The sequence below is a fragment of the Coregonus lavaretus genome (assembly GCF_964263955.1).
Source record: "Coregonus lavaretus genome assembly, chromosome: 34".
Lineage (NCBI taxonomy): Eukaryota > Metazoa > Chordata > Actinopteri > Salmoniformes > Salmonidae > Coregonus > Coregonus lavaretus.
The window spans coordinates 6751413-6777515 of NC_140021.1; the positions used below are offsets into that span (position 1 = coordinate 6751413).

Sequence of the window (26103 nt, forward strand, 5' to 3'; positions counted from 1 at the left end):
TCATCAATTGTATTTGAATAACTTAAATGTCAGTCTATAGTTAATTGCATTATGCACAGTACTTTAAATAATGTTTTATATTTTGTTACGTCAATGTTGTTAGATCAAAAAAGAGTGGTTATGCATGCCACTAACTAGCAAGACGGAGTTGATGCCACGGCAGGAGCGGTCCTGATGCTGGGACTTAGTACCCCAGCTAGCACATTTGGTTCCTTGAAATTGTGGAAACGTACGTTTTTGGTTTCCCATTGACTCTGGGAACGAAGCCATTATTTTCCTGAACAGTAAACATGTTCTGAGAACAAAGTGAACATTTTGCCTGTTCAGGGAACCTTCATTTTTAGGTTGCAGGGATGTTCTGATAACGTTTTACTATGGTTCCCTGAAAGTTTTCCTGGGAGCTTTTATTAACGTTCTGAGAATGGAAATTATAGGTTATTTGGAGGTTTTTGAATAACTTCCTTTAAAACTTTCGCTGACTGTTTCAATAAGACTTTTAATAACACTGCTAGCTTATTTTGAACTCCAAGCAGATAGGACAAATGGAAATGAATTTGCTTAGGCATTCAAACACATTTATTTTTTATTGTAGCACGGCATCAGTGAGATTCAAACCAATGATATTCTGTTCTCTATCCATGGAATTAGTCCATTGAGCTACAAAGCCATGTTTTTTTTTACTCATACAAAGCTGTTCATTTTAGTTTATTCAAACACCCCATATCAAAGGAAACAAGCACTCATTAAAGTCAGGTGTGGCCAATTAGTGGGCACAGCCAACACACCTAAACACACTTTACAAGATAGAGGATAGAGAGAGTTTTGTTGACACTGAGAACGGAACGTTTTTCAATAACATTCTTAGAACCGTTCTTTGAATGTTACTAATGTTTTCTTGTGTTTTTTATGGAAATGTTTCTAAATGTTCTGAGAACATGACTTAAAATAGAACCTTGAGGAAACCTGGTGGAAACGTTATGCTGAAGAATTGAGATTCCCAGCGTTGTTTCTTAACATTCTCTGAACTGTTTGAGAACATTCCCAAATTAAAACCAGTTGGAGAACATTCCTAGTCCTAGAACATTACCAAAATTTTTATTAAATGTAATCATGTTTGAACTTTTGTTAGTTTCACTATGCAGAAATCGCTCTGCCATTTCCTGGTTGCTAAAACTCTTAATAGTTCTCCTAATTTCAGTTTATGTGACAAAATAAGCTAGTATAGTATAGAGAATCTTTGTACCATCTAAACCGCTGTGAAATATATTTTCCATAACCAAAAAGATTGTTGTTTCAGCTGTTTTAAACTGGTGTACAAAACCGAAAGTAAAAGACGCAAAAACAAAACTTAAGAATGGGAAGCATAGAAATAGCGCACATAGAACGGATCTACCACTTTTTAGACTTGCTTTCAAGTAGAATGATTGATCTATAACTCACATTTCTATGTGAATTTGGTCGGGTCATCCAAAAAGTTCCATATTGCCACTTTAAAGTAATAAAATACCAAGAACATAACGCTATTTTGTCAAGTTCCTTAAATGTGCTGAGAATGTTCCAAAGCTAAGCAACTATCCTGCACCATTCTCAGAACGTTGTGGGAAGGTTGTATGCAAAATAACCATAGGACAACCACGCTCTCACCAAGCTCTAAGAAACATGTGGTTCTTAGAACGTTATGTACTAGCTGGGATGTCACGACTCAGGAGAGTAGAAGCATTAATGTCAATGTGGCAGCTTTTTATGAAGGAATTTGGCCGGTTACATCAAATGACATTCCATATGCAAGTGAACAGTGTTGGAAAGGTTACCTGTCCAAAACTTTTATCATTAACTGTAACTTTTGAATTACCCAAACTCAGTACGTAATCTGATTACTTTCAGTTACTTCTGGATGACTTTCCCCTTAGGAGGCATTAGAAGAAGACTAAAAGGATCCATCAAACACATTTGGTGTGTCCTCATAGTGGTCTGACTTGTGTTCAGACTCACTCAGATGGAACAAACTTACATTTGCGCCTTTTTTCAATGCTGAATTTAATTTAATTGAGAAAACAGAAAGGTGTCAATGTATTTTTTTTCTCACAACATCTTTTCTGAGCTTAAAGCAGTCCAAGAAGTAATCATCTAGTTTTTCAAAAGCAGCCTATCTGTAATCTGATTTATTTATTTTTTTGCTGGTAATGTAACTGATTAGTTCTTTTTTTGGTAATCAGATTACATATAATCAGTTACTCCCCAACCCTGCTAGTGAAGTGACATCCCTGTAAATTAAAACCAGTAATTGCGTGCTGGCCTAATTCAATGACTTATATTGTGTGATGTGAATGGGCTTTTTTTTACATTGAAAGATCATTTGAATGGAGCATCGGATAGGATGGGATAAAATAGGATAGGATTGCTCAGCTTACAGTGGGGAAAAAAAGAATTTAGTCAGCCACCAATTGTGCAAGTTCTCCCACTTAAAAAGATGAGAGAGGCCTGTAATTTTCATCATAGGTACACGTCAACTATGACAGACAAAATGAGGGAAAAATATCCAGAAAATCACATTGTAGGATTTTTAATGAATTTATTTGCAAATTATGGTGGAAAATAAGTATTTGGTCAATATCAAAAGTTTCTCAATACTTTGTTATATACCCTTTGTTGGCAATGAAACAGGTCAAATGTTTTCTGTAAGTCTTCACAAGGTTTTCACACACTGTTGCTGGTATTTTGGCCCATTCCTCCATGCAGATCTCCTCTAGAGCAGTGATGTTTTGGGGCTGTCGCTGGGCAACACGGACTTTCAACTCCCTCCAAAGATTTTCTATGGGGTTAAGATCTGGAGACTGGCTAGGCCACTCCAGGACCTTGAAATGCTTCTTACGAAGCCACTCCTTCGTTGCCCGGGCGGTGTGTTTGGGATCATTGTCATGCTGAAAGACCCAGCCACGTTTCATCTTCAATTCCCTTGCTGATGGAAGGAGGTTTTCACTCAAAATCTCACGATATTTCATTCCATTCATTCTTTCCTTTACACGGATCAGTCGTCCTGGTCCCATTGCAGAAAAACAGCCCCGAAGCATGATGTTTCCACCCCCATGCTTCACAGTAGGTATGGTGTATTTGAGTCCCTGGCGGCGTAGTGTGTTACTGATGGTAGGCTTTGTTACTTTGGTCCCAGCTCTCTGCAGGTCATTCACTAGGTCCCCCCGTGTGGTTCTGCGATTTTTGCTCACCGTTCTTGTGATCATTTTGACCCCACGGGGTGAGATCTTGCATGGAGCCCCAGATCGAGGGAGATTATCAGTGGTCTTTTATGTCTTCCATTTCCTAATAATTGCTCCCACAGTTGATTTCTTCAAACCAAGCTGCTTACCTATTGCAGATTCAGTCTTCCCAGCCTGGTGCAGGTCTACAATTTTGTTTCTGGTGTCCTTTGACAGCTCTTTGGTCTTGGCCATAGTGGAGTTTGGAGTGTGACTGTTTGAGGTTGTGGACAGGTGTATTTTATACTGATAACAAGTTCAAACAGGTGCCATTAATACAGGTAACGAGTGGAGGACAGAGGAGCCTCTTAAAGAAGAAGTTACAGGTCTGTGAGAGCCAGAATTCTTGCTTGTTTGTAGGTGACCAAATACTTATTTTCCACCATAATTTGCAAATAAATTCATAAAAAATCCTACAATGTGATTTTCTGGAGAAAAAAATTCTCAATTTGTCTGTAATAGTTGACATGTACCTATGATGAAAATTACAGGCCTTTCTCATCTTTTTAAGTGGGAGAACTTGCACAATTGGTGGCTGACTAAATACTTTTTTCCCCCACTGTAAATGTAGTCTTTAGTAGCCTACTTGCGCTTAGATATTTTGCTCAGACATATTAAGCCTTAGTCTAACCTGTAGATTCAGCATTAGCCTATGATGTGACAGAATTGTATCTTATCGTATTTGTTGCAAAATCACACTACTCAGGATGCCTCAATATCATTTCAACCAAAGTGAAGATGGCTGATATTACTATGGGCAAACTGACGTCATACCTGCACAGGCTTATTTGTATGTCATGAGCCATTGTGTATGGACTGGGATGACACACACACACACACACACACACACAAACACAGTGTGTGTAAAGATTGCTGGTAGCCCAGTGCAGAGGGCATGCAAACATTGCATCACGTCACACTTGACTTGGCCTCGCTCTGCCTCTTGGGAGCTGGGTCTGTGGAACGTGAAAGCTGTTGTGTTCTCCTCCATGAAGACATACTGGAGATCCTGGCTTTCCACACCACCACCAGACATTAGTTGAATCCCAATGTGAGGGGAATCAGGTTAGTTACAACCAGGGTTGAAGTGAAAACTTACAGGAGGGTAGCTCTCCAGAAACAGGGTTGGAGAGCCCTGGCTTAGACACTAGTGATGCGCAGGTCAGCAGTTTGTGCACCCACCCGCATTTGCTAATAACCCATCCGCAACCGCCCGGCTACTGTATATGTTGTAAAGTGAAAATCTGAGACCCGCCCTGCACCTGACCCTAACCCACAAATATAGAAAATGCGCTGTACAGTCAGAGATGGCGGAACTACTTTTTGATGGGCCTATGTTTCTGCTTATTATTTCTGACATTTTGGCTGTTAGACAACTTGTCTATAATTAGATGCATGCAGTTGCCCCAGAAGACTAAATAAACCCTTGTTCATCAGAATAATGTCATAAATAAATAGAATGAAGGCTTCAATCTAGTTGACACTGGTCAAGTTTTATCTCTTTCCTCTTTCATATCTGCTTCTCTCATGCAGCAAATACGTTTAGGGATCGGGCCCACCGGAGAAAAAATTCAATAACAAAAATAAATAAATGGAAGATTTTAAGTAGTACTTTAAAGTATTTTCACTTAAGTGCAGTTTAACCGGTTTTAAGGAAATGAAAAGCTGTTAAAACGACCCTACATGTTTTTGATAAGATTTCAGTTTGGCTTGGATGCATATTTTATGTGGTTGAAATACTATCAGCTTTTAAGATGCTGATAAAGATAGCACCTTTGCAGACGGTCCCTAACTGCACATTCAATCTCTCAAAATGCTGAAATAAATAAATCATATTTCTCCACTCCTGTTCCCGAGTCAAAATGTACATTTGGTGTATCAATTTACTGCAAGAAATGCTGAATTCTGCAGGAGTTAATATTTAATTAGGTTATGTAAGAGGTTATAGACCTATAGTCAGTGTCCAGATTTCAGTTAGGCTGCTATTCCATTTAACCCATTTGAACAGTACAGTTCCCCTTGACGTGCCATTTTGAAGTTCCTGTCTTGTGACTGTCGTATTTGGATAGCGCCTCATCCTCTTTTACCACTTCACCAAATCTTTCCCAAACATTAGACCACTGTTATGGCCCTCCCTTCTCTTTATTTTAAACTCTCCATTTCGCAGCTTTTCTCTTATTGAATTAAACTCTGAAATTGTCCTTTTTGCCTCAGTGGATCGAAGTGAACTTTTTCCGCCCGTTCCCAAAAGCATTTGGCAGTTGGCTTGTATCTGGCACGCTACAGTAAGACCCTAAAGCTTAGGCTACACGCTAACGCCAGATAAAAAGAATGAAAGAAAAACCTCAATGTATATAACCTATAGATATGAATTGCACAATAATTATACATTTATGGATTTTTTAAAATATATTGTTTTCTCTTTATTCAACCTGCGGATATAACCACGGGGACCGCACATCACTATTAGACACGTCATCTCGGTGTTACCGTTAATGTCAGAGGTTGAGCACTTGACATGATAGTCTCAAAACTATTTTCTGAATTTGGTCCACAAGGAGCAGTGGATATGCTGTGGATATTTTATTTATATGTATTTGGAGATTTTGAGGCTTCACATCATTTTGGTATTACAGTCAGGGTTTGGACCTGGACTAGATGTCACAGCCTCCAGTCATTATACCAACCTCACAGCTTGGTTCACAAAGAACATGGAACAATGTTGGACCACAAAGCAAAGCTAATCAAACTTTAATCATATCTTTCTGCCATTGCCATACATATGTACACCACAGGTGTAGTAAAATCCCTGTTGCAAAACCATAGCAATACACTATAGGCCTTTCCATTAGTTTGGTTCATTCACAAGACAAGTCCAAGAAAATCAAGACCATAGACTACACAGTATAAGGATTAAATGTTCAGCCTGTCATTTCCAGTGTTCACATAAATTCGAAAGACAATTGAAGATGTTTTTTCAGCCTTCCTACTATAATATGCTGCTTGTGTTGTATTGTATACTAAAGGCTCAAAAGGACACCCCGCTGTGCGTTACAGCGACTCATACATAGCAAAGCTGTTAATTGGCAAGTCTCCAGTCTTTGTAATAGAGTCATGCTGAATCTTTAAATATGTCCTGTGTTCATATGCTTTGGCTCGTACCTCATTAAAGCCAATGCACTGAGGAGGAAATCGGTTTGTACAGCGCCATGGAATACACTACTCCTTCCTTTTTCTCCACACATTGTGTCAGGTCACTGCATGATCTGCAACTCCTGCATCTGGGCATTGTTTTGAGGTTGCGTACAGGGTCACGTACAGTCACAGAGAGAACTGTATGTTCAGATGTTTCTATCGCAGGGGCCATGTATAACTCAAAGGATGTCTCCCGAGTGGCACAGTGGTCTAAGGCACTGCATCGCAGTGCTAGCTGTGCCACTAGAGATCCTGGTTGGAATCCAGGCTCTGTCGTAGCCGGCCGCGACCGGGAGACCCATGGGGCGGCGTGCAATTGGCCCAGCGTCGTCCAGGGTAGGGGAGGGAATGGCCGGCAGGGATGTAGCTCAGTTGATAGAGCATGGCGTTTGCAACACCAGGGTTGTGGGTTCGATTCCCACAGGGGGTATGAAAAATAATAATGTATGCACTAACTGTAAGTCGCTCTGGATAAGAGCGTCTGCTAAATGACTAAAATGTAAAAAATGTAATGTGTTCTCATCAAACTTAAAATGCTGCCAGGTTTGAAACCTGGTTAGAATGATGTACATGCCCCATGTATTTCCAATGTGTTATCAGCAAACCAAACTGAAAACTGGTGTGAAACCGGGTTAAAATGATGTAGGCCAGGGTTGCCCAACTGGCAGCCTGCGGGCCGAATTTGGCATGTGGGTGGTTTTATTTGGACCCCCAAGTTGTCTGAGCAAAGTGGGTAATTTTTTTTATTGTTGGGATTTTGAATGACCACAGAGAGTCACGACACCCGTTTTAACGTCCCATCTGAAAGACGGCACCCTACGCAGGGAAATGTCTCCAAATGTAATCAAGGTTTGAAATGATTATGTTTTAGTCAAATATTATATCTGTTTGGGCTTCTTGCGGTCAAGTTGCAGTCTACTTTTTTTTAATTATGTTCGGGCCCCCTGACCATCCACTCAGGAACAAATTGGCCCGCGGCTGAATCTAGTTGATGATCCCTGATGTAGGCTATTTCCAATATGTGTTCATCAAACCAGGCTGAGCATTTGGTTTGAAACTGGGTCAGAATTGTGTACATTCTCAACAGTGGTGTAAAGCACTTAAGTAAAAATACTTTAAAGTACTACTTAATTTGTTTTTGGGGGTATCTTTACTTTACTTTGCTATTTATATTTTTGACAACTTTTATTTCACTACATTCCTAAAGAAAATAAATGTACTCCATACATTTTCCCTGACACCCAAAAGTACTCATTTTAAATGCTTAGCAGGACAGGAAAATGGTCCAATTCACGCACTTATCAAGGGAACATCCCTGGTCATCCCTACTGCCTCTGATCTGGCAGACTCACTAAACACACATGCTTTGTTTGTAAGTTATGTCTGAGTGTTGGAGTGTGCCCCTGGCTATCCGTTAAAGATAATTGTGCCATCTGTTTCGCTTAAAGCTACAATATGTAACTTTTTGCGTGATCCGACCAAATGTACATAGAAATGTGAGTTATAGATATTTAATTCCTGTTGAAAGGAAGTCTAAGAAGCGGTAGATCTGTTCTATGTGCGATATTTCTATGCTTCCCGTTCGTTTTTGCGTCTTTTACTTTCGGTTTTGTACACCAGCTTCAAACAGCTGAATATACATGGTTCTCTACACAATGACTGCTTATTTTTTCACATAAACTGAAATTTGAATTTTAGCAACCAGGAAATGGCGGAGCGATTTCTGCATAATGCATTTTTCATATAAGGAATTTGAAATTATTTATACTTTTGATACTTAAGTATCTTTAAAACCAAATACTTGTAGACTTTTACTCAAGTAGTATTTTACTGGGTGACTTTCACTTTTACTTGAGTCATTTTCTATTAATGTATCTTTACTTTCACTGAAGTATGATGATTGGGTACTTTTTCTAGCACTGATTCTCAATGCATTTCCAATGTGTGTATCTCAAACCCAACTGAAACCTGGTTTGAATCGGGGTTAGAATGATTTACAATTAGCATGCACTTCTAATGCATCTTCATCAAATAGAAAATTGTGTTGAAACCGGGTTGGAATTATGTGCATTCTACATGTATTTCCAATGGGTTTTCCTCAAACCTAAACGGAAACCATGTTAGAATGGTGTACATTTCCTACACGTTGTGTAGCTAACAGTTTGACTATCCTTCGCTGAAAGAGCCCAACATACTCCATGTGGAATCCACAAAGAATCTGAAAGCATTTCAAATAATGTAGCCTATTTTATATTAATCTCAATCAACTGCCGGTGTGTGTCCCTGGAGTTTCGCCACCCAAGGATACAAGATAGTTAGTTTTGGACTGGGAGGTGATCATTCAGCATTGATGCGAGACTAGTGGAGCGTTGAAAATGGGAGCGAGCTGCTCCTTCATTCTGACGCTCCACTCCTCCCGGCTTTTCCCACAGAGCGAGAGAGTTCACGTCTCCAACCGTGGATGGGCGCGCTCCACTCTCCGTTGTTATAACAACAGGCTGCGGGACATATATCACGGCTGTATAGGAGCGTTTAGATAGATACAGGCCTCTGTAGTAAGGCTCTGTGGTAATAGAACGCAAACACTAGTGGGGATATCTAATGATAGTAGGCCTATACCATAAAATAATATCCTATGTGTTGCGCTACTGCTAGAGGTAAAAAAAACGTGGTTTGTGAATGCAGCAAGAATCCCTTATATTGATTTGAAGAGTTATTTTTATTGAATAAAGTCCACTTTCTGTTTTCTACCTGAGTGAATACCGCAAATGTAGGAATGTTAGAAGGTTGCTCTTCTGGCACATCGATATTATGGAATTGTCTAAAAGGCCAGAAATAGGAGCCTGGTACCAATTTTAACTGCATTTGAGCTATGCTCTGTCTCTTGAATATTACCAGCCTAATGTGATGGGGAAATAGCATGCATTGTGTTTTCTAAAGAAAAAACCCAGACTCAGCATTTTGGCATTTAGCAGAATCGGAAAACAAACCATGTGTTCACACAAGGAAGGCAGAGTATTTGGCCTTTTCCTAGTATGCTGATGAACTACAACATTCGTTAATCAAACGACATCGATCAGCAAAGACTCTCCATTTTCTCCTTTGCAGGGAAATCCTCCTTGACAATACAGTTTGTGGAAGGCCAGTTTGTCGACTCATATGACCCAACCATTGAAAACAGTAAGTGTGTGTGTGTGTGTGTGATGTCATCACCGCCCCCCCCCCCCTCCAGGTTTCTGAGTTCTGGATCACAGACAAGTGCATGTCTCTAGACTCCTCATTCATGGTGAATTTCACACAACGCTGACTTGGCAGCCTTAATTATTTATTTGCACCAGAGAAAACAATTGATAGACGACAATACAGATAAAAACATATTTTTTTAAAAGCGGTGTGCAGGTGTGGTTGGAAGCCCAAGGGCTTATATGAAAACCACACCACAAAACAACAATATACAATATAGAAGTACACGCTATTAGAAAGGACACCCATGTACACACTTGTTTGCTCACACACACACTCTCTTTCTCTCTCTCTCAGATAGGCACATTTTTATTAATGGGTTGTGTTGGACTCTGTCTCATCGCCACTGCAGACCATTTGCATAGAGAGCCAGGGCAGCTTTTCTGATGTTTGTGAATAAACAGTCATTTTAACAAAAGGTAGTGTTCTACCTCGCTCATTTCATCTAAAAGTTTACACAGTATCTGATAGGTAGACACTCACACCAATAACACAAACACAGTCTCTCATAGGTAGACACTCACACCAATAACACAAACGTATTCACACACACGCTTTAGTCATGCATACACACACACACACACATACACAATACACACAATACACATTGTTGGTATGGCATTGCTCCCTTTGTTAGCACGGAGCACACAGCTTAGGTTTAATGCATGGTACAGTAGCTGAACACTCCTAGGGCGGGCTAGACTGTGAGTGTGTGTTGCTGCCTACTGTATCTACAGTGTTTAAGGCTTGGGGAGCTTCCATCAATGCAGCCTCCAGTGAATGGAACGTCTAGTTATTTTTAGCCAGCCAGGGCTTATTGTTTTCTGAATGAAACGCTTGATCGGCCTCGGCAGCCCAGGAATGTAGAATGCTTACCATTTATAAATTGTGCTGGCTTCCATTGTACAAACATGATTCTACTATACTACAGTAGCGATGTGGATGTGGCTGTCTGGCAGACAGGGAAGTTCAGTTCCAGTCACCCAGGGTCACAGCCCAATCAGAATCTGTCTCAGTCCTGCCTGTTCTAGTTGATTAAATACATCACTTTCCTGTGTCATGATCTCAGCGCCACATGAAAATGTTGCCCTACTTGTCTCTCTGCTTCACCATGATTTGTCATGGGCTCATCAAAGCAATGTGGATAAATGGCCTTCTTAATTCTAATGAATGAGGTGTTCTTTGTCTCTATTTGTCTTGCCAATTCTAGCTCAGTCCCAGAAATGTGTGATTTTCTTTTAGAATACCTCTGACAGAACTGTAGGTGGGTAGAATCACTTATGAACTCCAAGGCTGCGTTTACACAGGCAGCCCAATTCTGATCTTTTCCCTGATTATTGGCGAAAGAGCTGATCTGATTGGTCAAAAGACAGATTAGTGGAAAAAAAGATCAGAATTAGACTGCCTGTGTAAACACAGCTTTAGTACTTTATTTGTCTTCCTTCCTGTCTCTCTCTCTCTGTCTCTCTCTGTCCCTCTCTCTCTCCCTCTCTCTCTCTCTCTCTCTCTCCCTCTCCTCAGCGTTTACAAAGATGATCACAGTGAATGGTCAGGAGTACCACCTGCAGTTGGTGGACACAGCTGGACAGGTGAGTCCCTCTTACCAGTGGAGAGACTACTCACACATCAGAATGTTGTGGTCAGACTGCCAGTGGGCCACTCTGTGAGATCTAACATAAATTATTTTTAATACCAGGTGTAGATTAGACCAGGTGTAGTGTAGATTAGACCAGGTGTAGATTAGACCAGTTGTAGATTTGACCAGGTGTAGTGTAGAGTAGACCAGGTGATATAACATCTTTTGATACAGGATTTGTTAATGTCTGTAAACTCATGAGCTGTATGTGGGAGAGAGGGCAAGGACACGCCATGTGTTATTGAGGTCACTGATGGAGTGACAGAAGGTCGGCGTGCCAAGATAGATTGGGGGCCACTGGTGCTAATCTTAGGAGGGGTATGTGATGGAATGGCCTGGCTAGGGTGCCACACGATACCGCGTATGGGAATCCTATTGTAGGAGATGAGTGACACTCAATAATGTTTGGCAACTGTTGGATAGAAGTAGCGCGGAGAGCATTATATAAACTGAGAGATTTTCTATGGAAGTCATTCGGATGACAAGGGGCTATGCCCGTACCGCTTGTCATTGAATCCAGTACTGTAACCATTAAATAACAATGAATCAACTCTCCATCTAAGTGGTCGACTACTCTCTTACATCCTGTACGAGATACCAGAGAAACTCGTCATAACACCAGGTGTAGAGTAGACCAGGTGTAGTGTATATTAGACCAGGTGTAGTGTAGATTAGACCAGGTGTAGTGTATATTAGACCAGGTGTAGTGTATATTAGACCAGGTGTAGTGTAGATTAGACCAGGTGTAGATTAGATTAGACCAGGTGTAGTGTAGATTAGACCAGGTGTAGTGTATATTAGACCAGGTGTAGTGTAGATTAGACCAGGTGTAGTGTAGATTAGACCAGGTGTAGTGTATATTAGACCAGGTGTAGTGTAGATTAGACCAGGTGTAGTGTATATTAGACCAGGTGTAGTGTAGATTAGACCAGGTGTAGTGTAGATTAGACCAGGTGTAGTGTATATTTGAGCAGGTGTAGATTAGACCAGGTGTAGATTAGACCAGGTGTAGATTAGACCAGGTGTAGATTAGACCAGTTGTGGTGTAGTGTAGATTAGACCAGGTGTAATGTAGATTAGACCAGGTGTAGATTAGACCAGGTGTAATGTAGATTAGACCAGGTGTAGATTAGACCAGTTGTGGTGTAGTGTAGATTAGACCAGGTGTAGGTTAGACCAGGTGTAGTGTAGATTAGACCAGGTGTAGATTAGACCAGGTGTAATGTAGATTAGACCAGGTCTAGTGTAGATTGGTCTAATCTGTTTGGACACATGTACTCATTCCAGGGTTTTTCTTTATTTTTACTATTTTCTACATTGTAGAATAATAGTGAAAACATCAAAACTATGAAAGAACACATATAGAATCATGTAGTAACCAAAAAAGTGTTAAACAAATCAAAATATATTTTTTATTTGAGATTCTTCAAATAGCCACCCTTTGCCTTGATGACAGATTTGCACAGTCTTGGCAGTCTCTCAACCAGCTTCACCTGGAATGCTTTTCCAACAGTCTTGAAGGAGTTCCCACATATGCTGAGCACTTGTTGGCTGCTTCACTCTGCGGTCCGACTCATCCCAAACCATCTCAATTGGGTTGGGGGATTGTGGAGGCCAGGTCATCTGATGCAGTACTCCATCAATCTCCTTCTTGGTAAAATAGCCCTTACACAGCCTGTTGAAAAACAAATTATAGTCCCACTAAGCCCAAACCAGATGGGATGGTGTATGGCTGCAGAATGCTGTGGTAGCCATGCTGGTTAAGTGTGCCTTGAATTCTAAATAAATCACTGACAGTGTCACCAGCAAAGCACCCCCACACCATCACACCTCCTCCTCCATGCTTTACGGTGGAAAATACACATGCAGAGATAATCCGTTCACCCACACCGCGTCTCACAAAGCCACGGCGGTTGGAACCAAAAATCTCCAATTTGGACTCCAGACCAAAGGACAAATTTCCACCGGTCTAATGTCCATTGCTCGTGTTTCTTGGCCCAAGCAGGTTTCTTCTTCTTATTGGTGTCCTTTAGTAGTGGTTTCTTTGCAGCAATTCAATCATGAAGGCCTGATTCACACAGTCTCCTCTGAACAGTTGATGTTAAGATGTGTCTGTTACTTGAACTCTGTGAAGCATTTATTTGGGCTGCAATTTCTGAGGCTGGTAACTCTAATGAACTTATCCTCTGCAGCAGAGGTAACTCTGGGTCTTCCATTCCTGTGGCGGTCCTCATGAGAGCCAGTTCCATCATAGCGCTTGATGGTTTTTGCGATTGCACTTGAAGAAACTTTCAAAGTTCTTGAAATGTTCCGTATTGACTGACCTTCATGTCTTAAAGTAATGATGGACTGTTGTTTCTCTTTGCTGATTTGAGCTGTTCTTGCCATATGGACTTGGTCTTTTACCAAATAAGGCTATCTTCTCTATACCCCCCTACCTTGTCACAACACAACTGAGTGGCTCAAATGCATTAAGAAGGAAAGAAATTCCACACATTAACTTTTAAGAAGGCACACCTGTTAATTGAAATGGATTCCAGGTGACTACCTCATGAAGCTTTTTGAGAGAATGCCAAGAGTGTGAAAAGCTTTCATCAAGGCAAAGGGTGGCTATTAAAGTAATCCTTCTACACCACCCTACCCCACCCCCACAAAAAGAAAGAAAAAAAAAATTTGTGAACAAAAATTATAAAAATAACTACAAATATAATTTAAAAAATACAATAAAATAAACAGAGGGAAAAAACTTTATATATATATATATATATATATATATATATATATATATATATATATATATATATATATATATATATATAAAAAGAAAAGTAAAAATATACTCTAAAAAAATAAATAATACAATTTAGAAAAATATATGAAAAAATATAAGAAATAAAAATAAAAAAACAAAGAAAAATTTAAAATAAAATAAAAAATAAGATTTGTAAAGTGGTTGTCCCACTGGCTATCATAAGGTGAATGCACCAATTTGTAAGTCGCTCTGGATAAGAGCGTCTGCTAAATGACGTAAATGTAATATTTGAAGAATCTCAAATATTAAATATATTTTGATTTGTTGAACACTTTTTTGGTTACTACATGATTCCATATGTGTTATTTCATAGTTCTGATGTCTTCACTATTATTCTACAATGTAGAAAATAGTAAATAATTAAGAAAAACCCTTCAATGAGTAGGTGTGTCCAAACTTTTGACTGGTACTGTAGATTAGATCAGGTGTAGTGTAGATTAGATCAGGTGTAGTGTAGATTAGACCAGGTGTAGTGTAGATTAGACCAGGTGTAGTGTAGATTAGACCAGGTGTTGTGTAGATTAGACCAGGTGTTGTGTAGATTAGACCAGGTGTAGGTTAGATTAGACCAGGTGTTGTGTAGATTAGATCAGGTGTAGTGTAGATTAGATCAGGTGTAGTGTAGATTAGATTTGAGCAGGTGTAGATTAGACCAGGTGTAGTGTAGATTAGACCAGCTGTAGATTAGACCAGGTGCAGTGTAGATTAGATCTCCTTTGACATCCTTATTCAGCCTCATTCCACATACAGTAGCTACATTTCCTCATTTTTCCCATCATGGAATATAAATTCTATCACTCTGATGTTTGACGAATCCCTCAACAAAAGGCCATTTTCTCTCTGGCAGGATGAATACTCAATTTTCCCACAGACCTACTCCATAGACATCAACGGCTACATCTTGGTGTATTCTGTCACATCTAATAAAAGGTAGGTAGCTCCGCTCGTCCTCTCCTTCACACTGCTGCTAAAGCTTTGTTGCTGCTAAATTATCCCACGTGGATTCATCCCTGAGAGATCTCGTCGCTGAAGGTTTCTCTGAATCTATCTAGTATTTCTCTAGTAAAAGGCATGAATAAACCATTGAAGCTATTATTATTCAAAGTGAGCTTGAACACCTGCCAAATCAATGCGTTCTCAATGAAAATCTCATTATTTTGTGCCTCTGCTGGTTTGAAATTAAAGATCTGGTCACGTTTGAAGGGGAAGACATGAAGTAGGTGATTTTGGTGAATATTAAATGACAAATAGTGCCTTTTGATCTTTATATTTCTATCTGTATGCTATTATATTGAACAGGGCTTCTGTACGTTGCAGTATAAGAGGTATTCATACTTAGCTAAAATATATGAATCAGAGATTGTTGTTTCTAGCTTGTGTGTGTGTGTGTGTGCACATGTGTTCTAACTTGCCTCCATATCAGCTGGAGATGAAATCAAATCATTCCATCGATCTCTCCTCCCCTACCTCTTCTTTCTTAACCACACCATCTCTCCTCTCCTCTCCTCTCTCTCTCTCTCTATCCTACTCTCTTTCCTCACTCCATCCATCACTCAATTACACACTCTCTCTCTCTCTCTCTCTCTATCCTACTCTCTTTCCTCACTCCATCCATCACTCAATTACACTCTCTCTCTCTCTCTCTCTGTCTCTCTCTCTCTCTCTCTGTCTCTCTCTCTCTGTGTCTCTCTCTCTGTCTGTCTGTCTGTCTGTCTGTATCTCTGTATCTGTCTCTCTCTCTCTCTCTCTCTCTCTGTCTCTCTCTGTGTGTGTGCAGGCTTCTTACGCTCACCGTTAATACGAGAATGAAAAAGTGCAGAAGCTCTCCTGGCTGCAGAGATTTGATCCAAATTAATTAAAGTAGATTTGTATTTAATCAGGAAAAGCCCATTAAGACCCAGAGTCTCTTTTTCAAGGGAGACCTGATCACTGGACTGATATATCTTCTCTCCTGAAATGCCCATGCCATTTCTAGACAATAATGTCTACAGGATTCATACTGTAGCAAACTATTTGTCCTGTGTAAGACTATGGTACTGTAGCCTAGGCTTGTGCGTGTGTGTGTGTGTGTGTGTGTGTGTGCCCCTGAGACTTATGTTAGATGCCTTGGGAGCGGGCCTAGGGAGACTTTCCCTGGAGAAATCTGTTGTTAATGTCCCCATTGATTTACATGCATTTCTACTGACCAGACTGGGGCTCAACGTTCGTAAATTATATTGAGTCTCAAACCCTGCATCAGAAAAAAAACTGATGCATCTGGTTTTCAGAGGAAATAGAAAGAGAGCCTGTGACGTGACTTCCTCTTTTGGACGTTAACAAGACGACATTCCATCTTAACTCCTCCTCTACATTTACTGGATTGGTTCAACAGTGCAGAAGAGAACCTCCCCCGACAGTTTTTTTTTTTCTCGCAGGACCAGAAAGAAAGATTCGCCACTAAGGCATTTATTTTACGCCTGCCAAGTTAGGTTAGGTTGAGTTATATAGGCCTCTACAGTAACCTATGACACTGATGGAACAACATTGAACAACATTCCTCAACTGGATGTTGGAAAGACATCTAACAAGCAAACGGAAAAAGCACATTGTTAAGTACAGTAGTATTGATGGTTCTTCTCATCTGAGGAAAGCTTTGATACGTAAAGTAGCCTACGTCGTATCGATTCAAGCAATGGGTCAACCGCAACCGTCCTCGTTGTTGAACGCATCCCTGATTTATCTCAGTCTGGTCATTAGGCAACGTTTGTTAATGTAATCATGGTAGATCACACCTCCCATCAGCCCGCTCCACATCCATGACAATGTAACACATTTAATGAGCAAATTATTATCTTTCGATAAGGCCTCTATTAAAAATCAATGTAGATAATACAAGGCGAGACAAGGCCGTGGTTAATTTCTTGTTCTTATCGTTATTGTGAAGATGTGGATGGATCAGCATCCACTTAGCTCTCGGGTGGTGTTACTGCTTATTCCCACACACACTGGAGGTGCCGGGGACGGAGAATGCAGCCATTTGTTATGCTGGACACTGCATGCGACAAATATAGCATGATCCGACCTAGAAAATGTCAAGCTTTACACCCATTTTAAGAATGCATTTAAGTACAAGTAAGCATTTTTAAACACATTTCTAGGCCCAATTTTTAAGTATTCAACTGTATAACTTTTGGAAGATGATTTTTTGAGAATTGATGGAATAATGTTGTGTTGATTCTGGCCTTGTGTACAGTAGGAATTTTGTTTGATAATAAAGGATTGAATTACCTTTTTTTGTTTTCTTTTGTAGTTTTGAAGTAATAAAAGTTATCCACGAAAAATTATTGGATATGGTGGGTAAAGTACAGTAAGTACACTGTTCTTCCATCTGGAAACGTTTCAATATATACATACATATATACATATATATACATATATACATATATACAGTGTTTCACTGATTCATTTGACTGACGGGACTTTTTTTTGTCTTCTGCAGAGTACCCATCATGTTGGTGGGGAATAAGAAAGATCTACACATGGAACGGTATGACACACACACACACACACACACACACACATATACACACACAGCTAGTCTTCCCAGAGGAACCAGACATGTCTTTACGTCTTCTGAAATTAGATTTAATGTTCTAACTGTCTGTCGTTATGTTTGTATGATTCTGTGGAGACCTGTTCACAGGACCGAATGGAGAGAAAGTATATTGCTTCAGCAGAGGGTGGAGGGCTGGAATAAACCTTTACGACTTGATCTCCTCTAGTTTTATGGGCCTGTCATATAAGGCTCCACATCTTACATCTTTTTTTTTGCAGGGAGGGAGAAATCGCAACAAGCTCTGTCTCACTGCAGAATTAGACGTTCATCCACATTCTCCAAATGTCACATTTTTGTTTCTCCTGCTGCTCTGTATCGTTCCATTTCTCCAAACGTCAAATCTAGAAGTTAAGGGTGAAGTTTAGGCTGAATGGTTAAGGTAAGGATTAAGGTTTGGGATAGGGTTCATTTTTAAAATTAAAAACCAGTATCCACGACTGGGATCGAACACGCAACTTTCTGATCCAGAGTAATGGGATTACACTTATCCACAACCCTTGTCCACAACGCCCTAGCAAAACCCGGCCTACCTGCCCCTAGTGGCCGGTTTTGAAGGCATTTCCCGACGTCCTCAGGACATGGATAGATGTCAAATTTTGCCGTCAATCTTGAACAATCTCCCTGGAAATCCATCTCCCACTCCAAATGCCATTCCCTGGCTGTCTTTACTCCACTACACTAGATACTGGCCTGTTGGGACCTTGACACTAGCTGGGAAACAGTGGTCCAGTCTGATCTCAGCTGTCTTTGCCTCCGGCTCTGTTTTGGAGAAGGCAGGGTCGAGTCAGTCTGCTGCGTGCCTGGGTCAGTCAGTTAGTTAGTTAGGCCTAATTCCTAACTTGAGAATGTAGCAAGTATGGGAGGAAAGTGGAGTGGTAGTGGTGGTGGTTATAGGAAGACAGTGGTAGTGGTGGTGGTTATAGAAAGACAGTGAAGTAGTAGTACTGGTGGTTATAGAAAGACATTGGAATAGTAGTAGTGGTTATAGGAAGACAGTGGAATAGTAGTAGTGGTTATAGGAAGACAGTGGAATAGTAGTAGTGGTTATAGGAAGACAGTGGAATAGTAGTAGTGGTTATAGGAAGACAGTGGAATAGTAGTAGTGGTTATAGGAAGACAGTGGAATAGTAGTAGTGGTTATAGGAAGACAGTGGAATAGTAGTAGTGGTTATAGGAAGACAGTGGAATAGTAGTAGTGGTTATAGGAAGACAGTGGAATAGTAGTAGTGGTTATAGGAAGACAGTGGAATAGTAGTAGTGGTTATAGGAAGACAGTGGAATAGTAGTAGTGGTTATAGGAAGACATTGGAGTAGTAGTAGTGGTTATAGGAAGACAGTGGAATAGTAGTAGTGGTTATAGGAAGACAGTGGAATAGTAGTAGTGGTTATAGGAAGACAGTGGAATAGTAGTAGTGGTTATAGGAAGACAGTGGAATAGTAGTAGTGGTTATAGGAAGACAGTGGAATAGTAGTAGTGGTTATAGGAAGACAGTGGAATAGTAGGAGTGGTTATAGGAAGACAGTGGAATAGTAGGAGTGGTTATAGGAAGACAGTGGAATACTAGTAGTGGTTATAGGAAGACAGTGGAATAGTAGTAGTGGTTATAGGAAGACAGTGGAATAGTAGGAGTGGTTATAGGAAGACAGTGGAATAGTAGTAGTGGTTATAGGAAGACAGTGGAATAGTAGTAGTGGTTATAGGAAGACAGTGGAATAGTAGTAGTAGTGGTTATAGGAAGACAGTGGAATAGTAGTAGTGGTTATAGGAAGACAGTGGAATAGTAGTAGTGGTTATAGGAAGACACTGGAATAGTAGTAGTGGTTATAGGAAGACAGTGGAATAGTAGGAGTGGTTATAGGAAGACAGTGGAATAGTAGTAGTGGTTATAGGAAGACAGTGGAATAGTAGTAGTGGTTATAGGAAGACAGTGGAATAGTAGTAGTGGTTATAGGAAGACAGTGGAATAGTAGGAGTGGTTATAGGAAGACAGTGGAATAGTAGGAGTGGTTATAGGAAGACAGTGGAATACTAGTAGTGGTTATAGGAAGACAGTGGAATAGTAGTAGTGGTTATAGGAAGACAGTGGAATAGTAGGAGTGGTTATAGGAAGACAGTGGAATAGTAGTAGTGGTTATAGGAAGACAGTGGAATAGTAGTAGTGGTTATAGGAAGACACTGGAATAGTAGTAGTGGTTATAGGAAGACAGTGGAATAGTAGGAGTGGTTATAGGAAGACAGTGGAATAGTAGGAGTGGTTATAGGAAGACAGTGGAATAGTAGTAGTGGTTATAGGAAGACAGTGGAATAGTAGGAGTGGTTGTCACGGTTTCGGCCGAGGCTGCCTCTCTCCCTTGTTCGGGCAGGCTTCGGCGTTCGTCGTCTCCGGAATTCTAGCTGCCACCGATTGATGTTTCATGTTCGTTTGCTTTTGTCTGTTTGTTTCTACACCTGTTTCTGTTTTGTAGTAATTAGTGTCCTATAAGTTTCTCGTTGTGTTTGTCTTGTGTTGTGTGTGATTGTTACCGTCAGTTTGTGTATTGCTCGGTTGAGCGTTATCTTCTCCACTGTTTGCTGGAGCGTTCGTTGCACTTGTGTGTGCACTTATTCATTTTGACGCACCTGTTTGTGCGCATTGTCTTTTCGCCTTCGTGCGTATTTTGCTGTCAGGCTTATTTTGTCCTGTTGCCTGTGTTTAGGCAGTAATACAGCTTTTTGGAATTCAGTCTGCTTCCTGCGTTTGATTCCTACACAACACCTACAACACGACCTGACAGTGGTTATAGGAAGACAGTGGAATAGTAGTAGTAGTGGTTATAGGAAGACAGTGGAATAGTAGTAGTGGTTATAGGAAGACAGTGGAATAGTAGTAGTGGTTATAGGAAGACAGTGGAATAGTAGGAGTGGTTATAGGAAGACAGTGGAATAGTAGTAGTGGTTATAGGAAGACAGTGGAATAGTAGGAGTGGTTATAGGAAGACAGTGGAATAGTAGTAGTGGTTATAGGAAGACACTGGAATAGTAGTAGTGGTTATAGGAAGACAGTGGAATAGTAGTAGTGGTTATAGGAAGACAGTGGAATAGTAGTAGTGGTTATAGGAAGACAGTGGAATAGTAGTAGTGGTTATAGGAAGACGGTGGAATACTAGTAGTGGTTATAGGAAGACGGTGGAATAGTAGTGGTTATAGGAAGACAGTGGAATAGTAGGAGTGGTTATAGGAAGACAGTGGAATAGTAGTAGTGGTTATAGGAAGACAGTGGAATAGTAGTAGTGGTTTTTATAGGATAGATTATTTTTTTCTCTCCCAGTGAAGGATGAGAGTAGTGAACAGCTGGTGGAAGGAGGACTAACAACTAGCGAGGGAAGACCGGATATGATGTGATCGACTGCTGTCATTTACCAGGCCTGTATAGTATACACTCAGCCCTTCCTCTTTCCTATTCTCTCTGTCTCTGTCTCTGTCTCTGTCTCTCTCTCTCTCTCTCTCTCTCTCTCTCTCTCTCTCTCTCTCTCTCTCTCTCTCTCTCTCCCAGAATAAACAGGAAATGGGGCACAGCCACCTCAAAGCAGGAAGTGTTGTCTGCTAATCTGACATCCCTTCCTCCTACACACACACACACACACACACACACACACACTGTGGCCCCATTGAGATGATGTGCACACTAAGCAGCATTGAAGTGATTCATATTCTTCTCAGTGTGGAGTGAGTGAGGTGGTAAACTGTCCATTGAACAGACACAGACACACAACACTCATACAAACAACCCCCCCCCCCCCCCTTTTGCCTCACAACCCCCCCCACACACACACACACACCCAGACACACACACACACCCAGACACAGACACACAGACACACACACACCCACCCACACACACAGACACACAGGAGCCTAGCAGACCTTGTTAGTCCACTAAAGTAATCAAGGCATTACTGATCACTTCCCCATCTCTCTCACTTTTTTATCTCTCGCTCTCTTTCTGTTTCTCTTCTGGTCTCTCTCTCTGTCTGTGTCTCTCCCTCCCTCCCTCTATAGTACAGCATACCTCGCAACCTATTTTCCCACTCTAAAATTGGACAATGCAGTAGACTAGAGTTGTACAGTATATTGCCATTCATATCCAAACTGCAGGCCCCTACTAGTAGAGAGTTTGTTGAGTGTGCGTGTGTGTGTTGACAGATCTCAGTAGACGGGAAAGGCTTTTCGCGTGGCGAAGTGAGGAACCGGCTGAACCTCCGTATGAATCAATAACTCCAGGCTATTAAATCACAGGAGTGGATGGAAGATGCTGTAGGACAGCTACACCACTCAGCAGATGCACCACTAGGCTATATAGCTTTTGGCTCGGCTGAAGAAGACTAATGCCATGCATGCAGTTAGGATCAGGGGAGAAAAGGGGACGCTGTCTTTTCAGTGTGTCGGCGGGGTGTAGAAATAACCTGGTCCCAGATCTGTTTGGGCTGCGACCATAGGAGTTGGCTATATAGCACAAACAGATCTGGGACCAATTGAAAGGAGGAGAGATAGTGTAGTGAGCCTACTCTGTGGTTTATAGGGCCCGATTCAGACTTAGGAAATTAGACCTTTCTTACTCACGCCTTTCCTAAGCGCTTCTCACTAGTTGGTGTTTAGACTTGCCTTATGAAGGTGTGTAACGGGCTTTGCAGGCGTGGTTCCCTTGCGCCCTGAACACATTTAATTAAAACACTGAAAATCCTCGTGGAGTTTTCATTCAATAGGGTTTTCAGTACATTTATCTAAAGCCATCCCTTTAAATATGGTTTACCTTCTTTTTTAATTCAAATTTTCTCGACAGGCTCACTAGAATATCTGTAGAGAACGGTTCAGGATATAGGGATCAATTAAAGAAAGCAATCTAAATATATGCATATTTGTCTCCGTTTCAGCACCAACTGGTAGATTTAAATATACTCTTGTAGATTATTTAGGCAAACTTGAGGGTTAGGAAAGTGTTAACACTTTGCTTGACACCCAGCGTCATAATACGTTATGACACGGTCATAACCATGTCATAATATGTCATAACAGCTGACATAACTTGTCATAACCTGTTATAATATGGTCATAACACTGTCATGACACATATTTAGATTTGTTGTGACATACAGTTTGGACACACCTACTCATTCAAAAAAAAATTTAACTATTTTTTACATTGTAGAATAATAGTGAAGACATCAAAACTATGAAATAACACATATGGAATCATGTAATAACCCAAAAAGTGTTAAACAAATCATTCTTCAAATAGCCACCCTTTGCCTTGATGGCAGCTTTGCACACTCTTGGCATTCTCTCAACCAGCTTCACCTGGAATGCTTTTCCGACAGTCTTGAAGGAGTTCCCACGTATGCTGAGCACTTGTTGGCTGCATTTCCTTCACTCTGCTGTCCGACTCATCCCAAACCATCTCAATTGGATTGAGGTCGGGGGATTGTGGAGGCCAGGTCATCTGATGCAGCACTCCATCACTCTCCTTCTTGGTAAAATAGCCCTTACACAGCCTGGAGGTGTGTTGGGTCATTGTCCTGTTGAAAAACAAATTATAGTCCCACTAAGCCCAAACCAGATGGGATGGCGTATCGCTGCAGAATGCTGTGGTAGCCATGCTGGTTAAGTGTGCCTTGAATTCTAAATAAATCACTGACAGTGTCACCAGCAAAGCACCCCCACACCATAACACCTCCTCCTCCATGCTTTACGGTGGGAACTACACATGTGGAGATCATCCGTTCACCCACACCACGTCTCACAAAGACACGGCGGTTTGAACCAAAAATCTCAAATTTGGACTCCAGACCAAAGGACAAATTTCCACCGGTCTAATGTCATTGCTTGTGTTTCTTGGCCCAAGCAGGTCTCTTCTTCCTATTGGTGTCCTAGTGGTGTCTTTGCAGCAATTCGACCATGAAGGCCTGATTCACACAGTCTCCTCTGAACAGTTGATGTTGAGATGTGTCTGTTACTTGAACTCTGTGAAGCATTTATTTGGGCTGCAATTTCTGAGGCTGGTAACTCCAATGAGCTTATCCTGTGCAGCAGAGGTAACTCTGGGTCTTCCATTCCTGTGGCGGTCCTCATGAGAGCCAGTTTCATCATAGCGCTTGATGGTTTTTATGACTGCACTTGAAGAAACTTTCAAAGTTCTTGAACTTTTCCGGATTGACTAACCTTCATATCTTAAAGTAATGATGGACTGTCGTTTCTCTTTGCTTATTTGAGCTGTTCTTGCCATAATATGGACTTAGTCTTTTACCAAATAGGGCTATCTTCTGTATCCCCCCCCCCCCTCCCCCACCTTGTCACAACACAACTGATTGGCTCAAACGCATTAAGAAGGAAAGACATTCCGCAAATTCACTTTTAACAAGGCACCCCTATTAATTGAAATGCATTCCAGGTGACTACCTCATGAAGCTGGTTGAGAGAATGCCAAGTGTGCAAAGCTGTCATCAAGGCAAAGGGTGACTATTTGAAGAATCTCAAATCTCAAATATATAATTTGATTTGTTTAACACTTTTTTTTGGTTATTTCATAGTTTTGATGTCTTCACTATTATTCTACTTGTAACAAATAGTAAAAAATTAAGAAAAACCCTTGAATGAGTAGGTGTGTCCAAACCTTTGACTGGTACTGTATATTGTTATTTTATAGCTGGTTATGACACCTACATAAGTGTCAAAAGCCAGAAAACCCACCACACAAGGCAAGACATTCCATTTCACTATAGCCTACGTGTCAACAGTATGTTTATGTTGTATACATTTTTTTTTTTATTGACCATATTAAATTATTGTAATTACACACATATTGATGTCAGACATGCACCTACCCCAATGCTCTGTTGCTGATGACTGGAATGAATGCATTTTTGTTTTTCCTTATGGTTTAGCTGACCCTGATTTTAATTTAGGATTTTAGACATATCTGATGGAGTTGACCAAATCTCCGGACACATCTTTTAGGAATCACAGTTTTGAGAGAAATATTCTTTAAAATTCACTGATGGCTATTGCAAGAAATTACATAAGATAATTATTCAGTTAATATCCATTATTTCCAGTTTTTAGAATTTTAAACCCTTTTTTGGAGAGTTTCAAATTGGGATCCTTTGCTTCAGACAAGGGCATGTCCAGACATAGAGCTGACATGGAAATGAATAATATTGAAAGTATTTACAAAATTCCCCAAAACAAATATTTTCCCTTATAAAATTCCCCTAAATGTAAAGTTTTAACTCAAAAAAATAAAAACGTATAAAAAATTGTTTCCCTGCCTGACAAGGATTGTCCCGACTTTCAAGAATCTCAGTACTAATTTCCTGCTATTCTACACGTTGCCCAAATTTGCTAAATGTGTGCAGTTTTTTTAAAGCTAAACATTTATTTAATAACTTATGACATGTTCATATGCTATCTGGGGGGCCCCCAAAGCTATTCTCATGCTTAAATTATAGGTCAGAATACGCTTAGAGAGAAAAGTACATAAAAAGGAAATTATGTTCCATTTACGCATGCTTAACTCGGGTCGGAATCCCTTCCCCCATTTACATGTACATTTTAGTCATTTAGCAGACGCTCTTATCCAGAGCCACTTACAGTTAGTGAGTGCATCCATTTTCATACCATAGTGAAAACCTGGGATAATATAGGGAGAGTGACCACAGCTCAGTTTCTTCATTAGAGCCTTACTCTCCTATAATGTTCCCACTGCATAATGTTCTTGCCATGTCTCCTGAGTGGCGCAGTGGTCTAAGGCACTGCATTGCAGTGCTAGCTGTGCCACTAGAGATCCTGGTTCAAATCCAGGCTCTGTCGCAGCCGGCCGCGACCGGGAGACTCATGGGCAGCGCACAATTGGCCTAGCGTTGTCCAGGGTAGGGGAGGGAATGGCCGGCAGGGATGTAGCTCAGTTGATAGAGCATGGCGTTTGCAACGCCAGGGTTGTGGGTTCGATTCCCACGGGGGACCAGTATGAAAAAAAAAAAAAAAAAAAAATTTTTTTTTATAAAAATATGTATTCACTAACTGTAAGTCGCTCTGGATAAGAGCGTCTGCTAAATGACTAAAATGTAAAATGTAAAAAATTTGAACACTTTCACATGTGGTTATACTGTAGACTGTGGCGTTACAAGCAAATGGTGTTCGCTTTGATATTCTGTTCCCCTCAGTACAAATCAGGAACTGTGTGAATAGGCTGTGCTGCTGTTACAAGCTAATTGTAGTCACTGTGATGTTTTTCCCTCTCCTCAGTGTAATCAGTTGTGAAGAAGGCAAGGCACTGGCCGATTCGTGGAACGCAGCGTTCATGGAGTCCTCCGCAAAAGAGAACCAGGTGATGAT

The 26103-nt window shown here is 40.7% G+C and overlaps 2 protein-coding genes across 2 annotated transcripts in view; one reads left to right on the forward strand and one right to left on the reverse strand.

Moving 5' to 3' along the window:
- The window catches only part of LOC311108860 (NEDD8 ultimate buster 1-like), a 64599-nt gene that overhangs the window by 19965 nt on the left and 18531 nt on the right, over nucleotides 1–26103 (reverse strand). The gene's annotated exons all lie outside the window — the stretch shown is intronic.
- LOC311109152 (GTP-binding protein Rheb) overlaps nucleotides 1–26103 on the forward strand; it is a 30070-nt gene that overhangs the window by 624 nt on the left and 3343 nt on the right. Inside the window, exons 2-7 of the mRNA XM_084151976.1 lie at nucleotides 9558–9629; nucleotides 11214–11281; nucleotides 14988–15070; nucleotides 17430–17486; nucleotides 17619–17666; nucleotides 26014–26095. Of these exons, the coding sequence (XP_084008102.1) occupies nucleotides 9558–9629; nucleotides 11214–11281; nucleotides 14988–15070; nucleotides 17430–17486; nucleotides 17619–17666; nucleotides 26014–26095 (410 nt within the window). The remainder of the gene's footprint in view (nucleotides 1–9557; nucleotides 9630–11213; nucleotides 11282–14987; nucleotides 15071–17429; nucleotides 17487–17618; nucleotides 17667–26013; nucleotides 26096–26103) is intronic.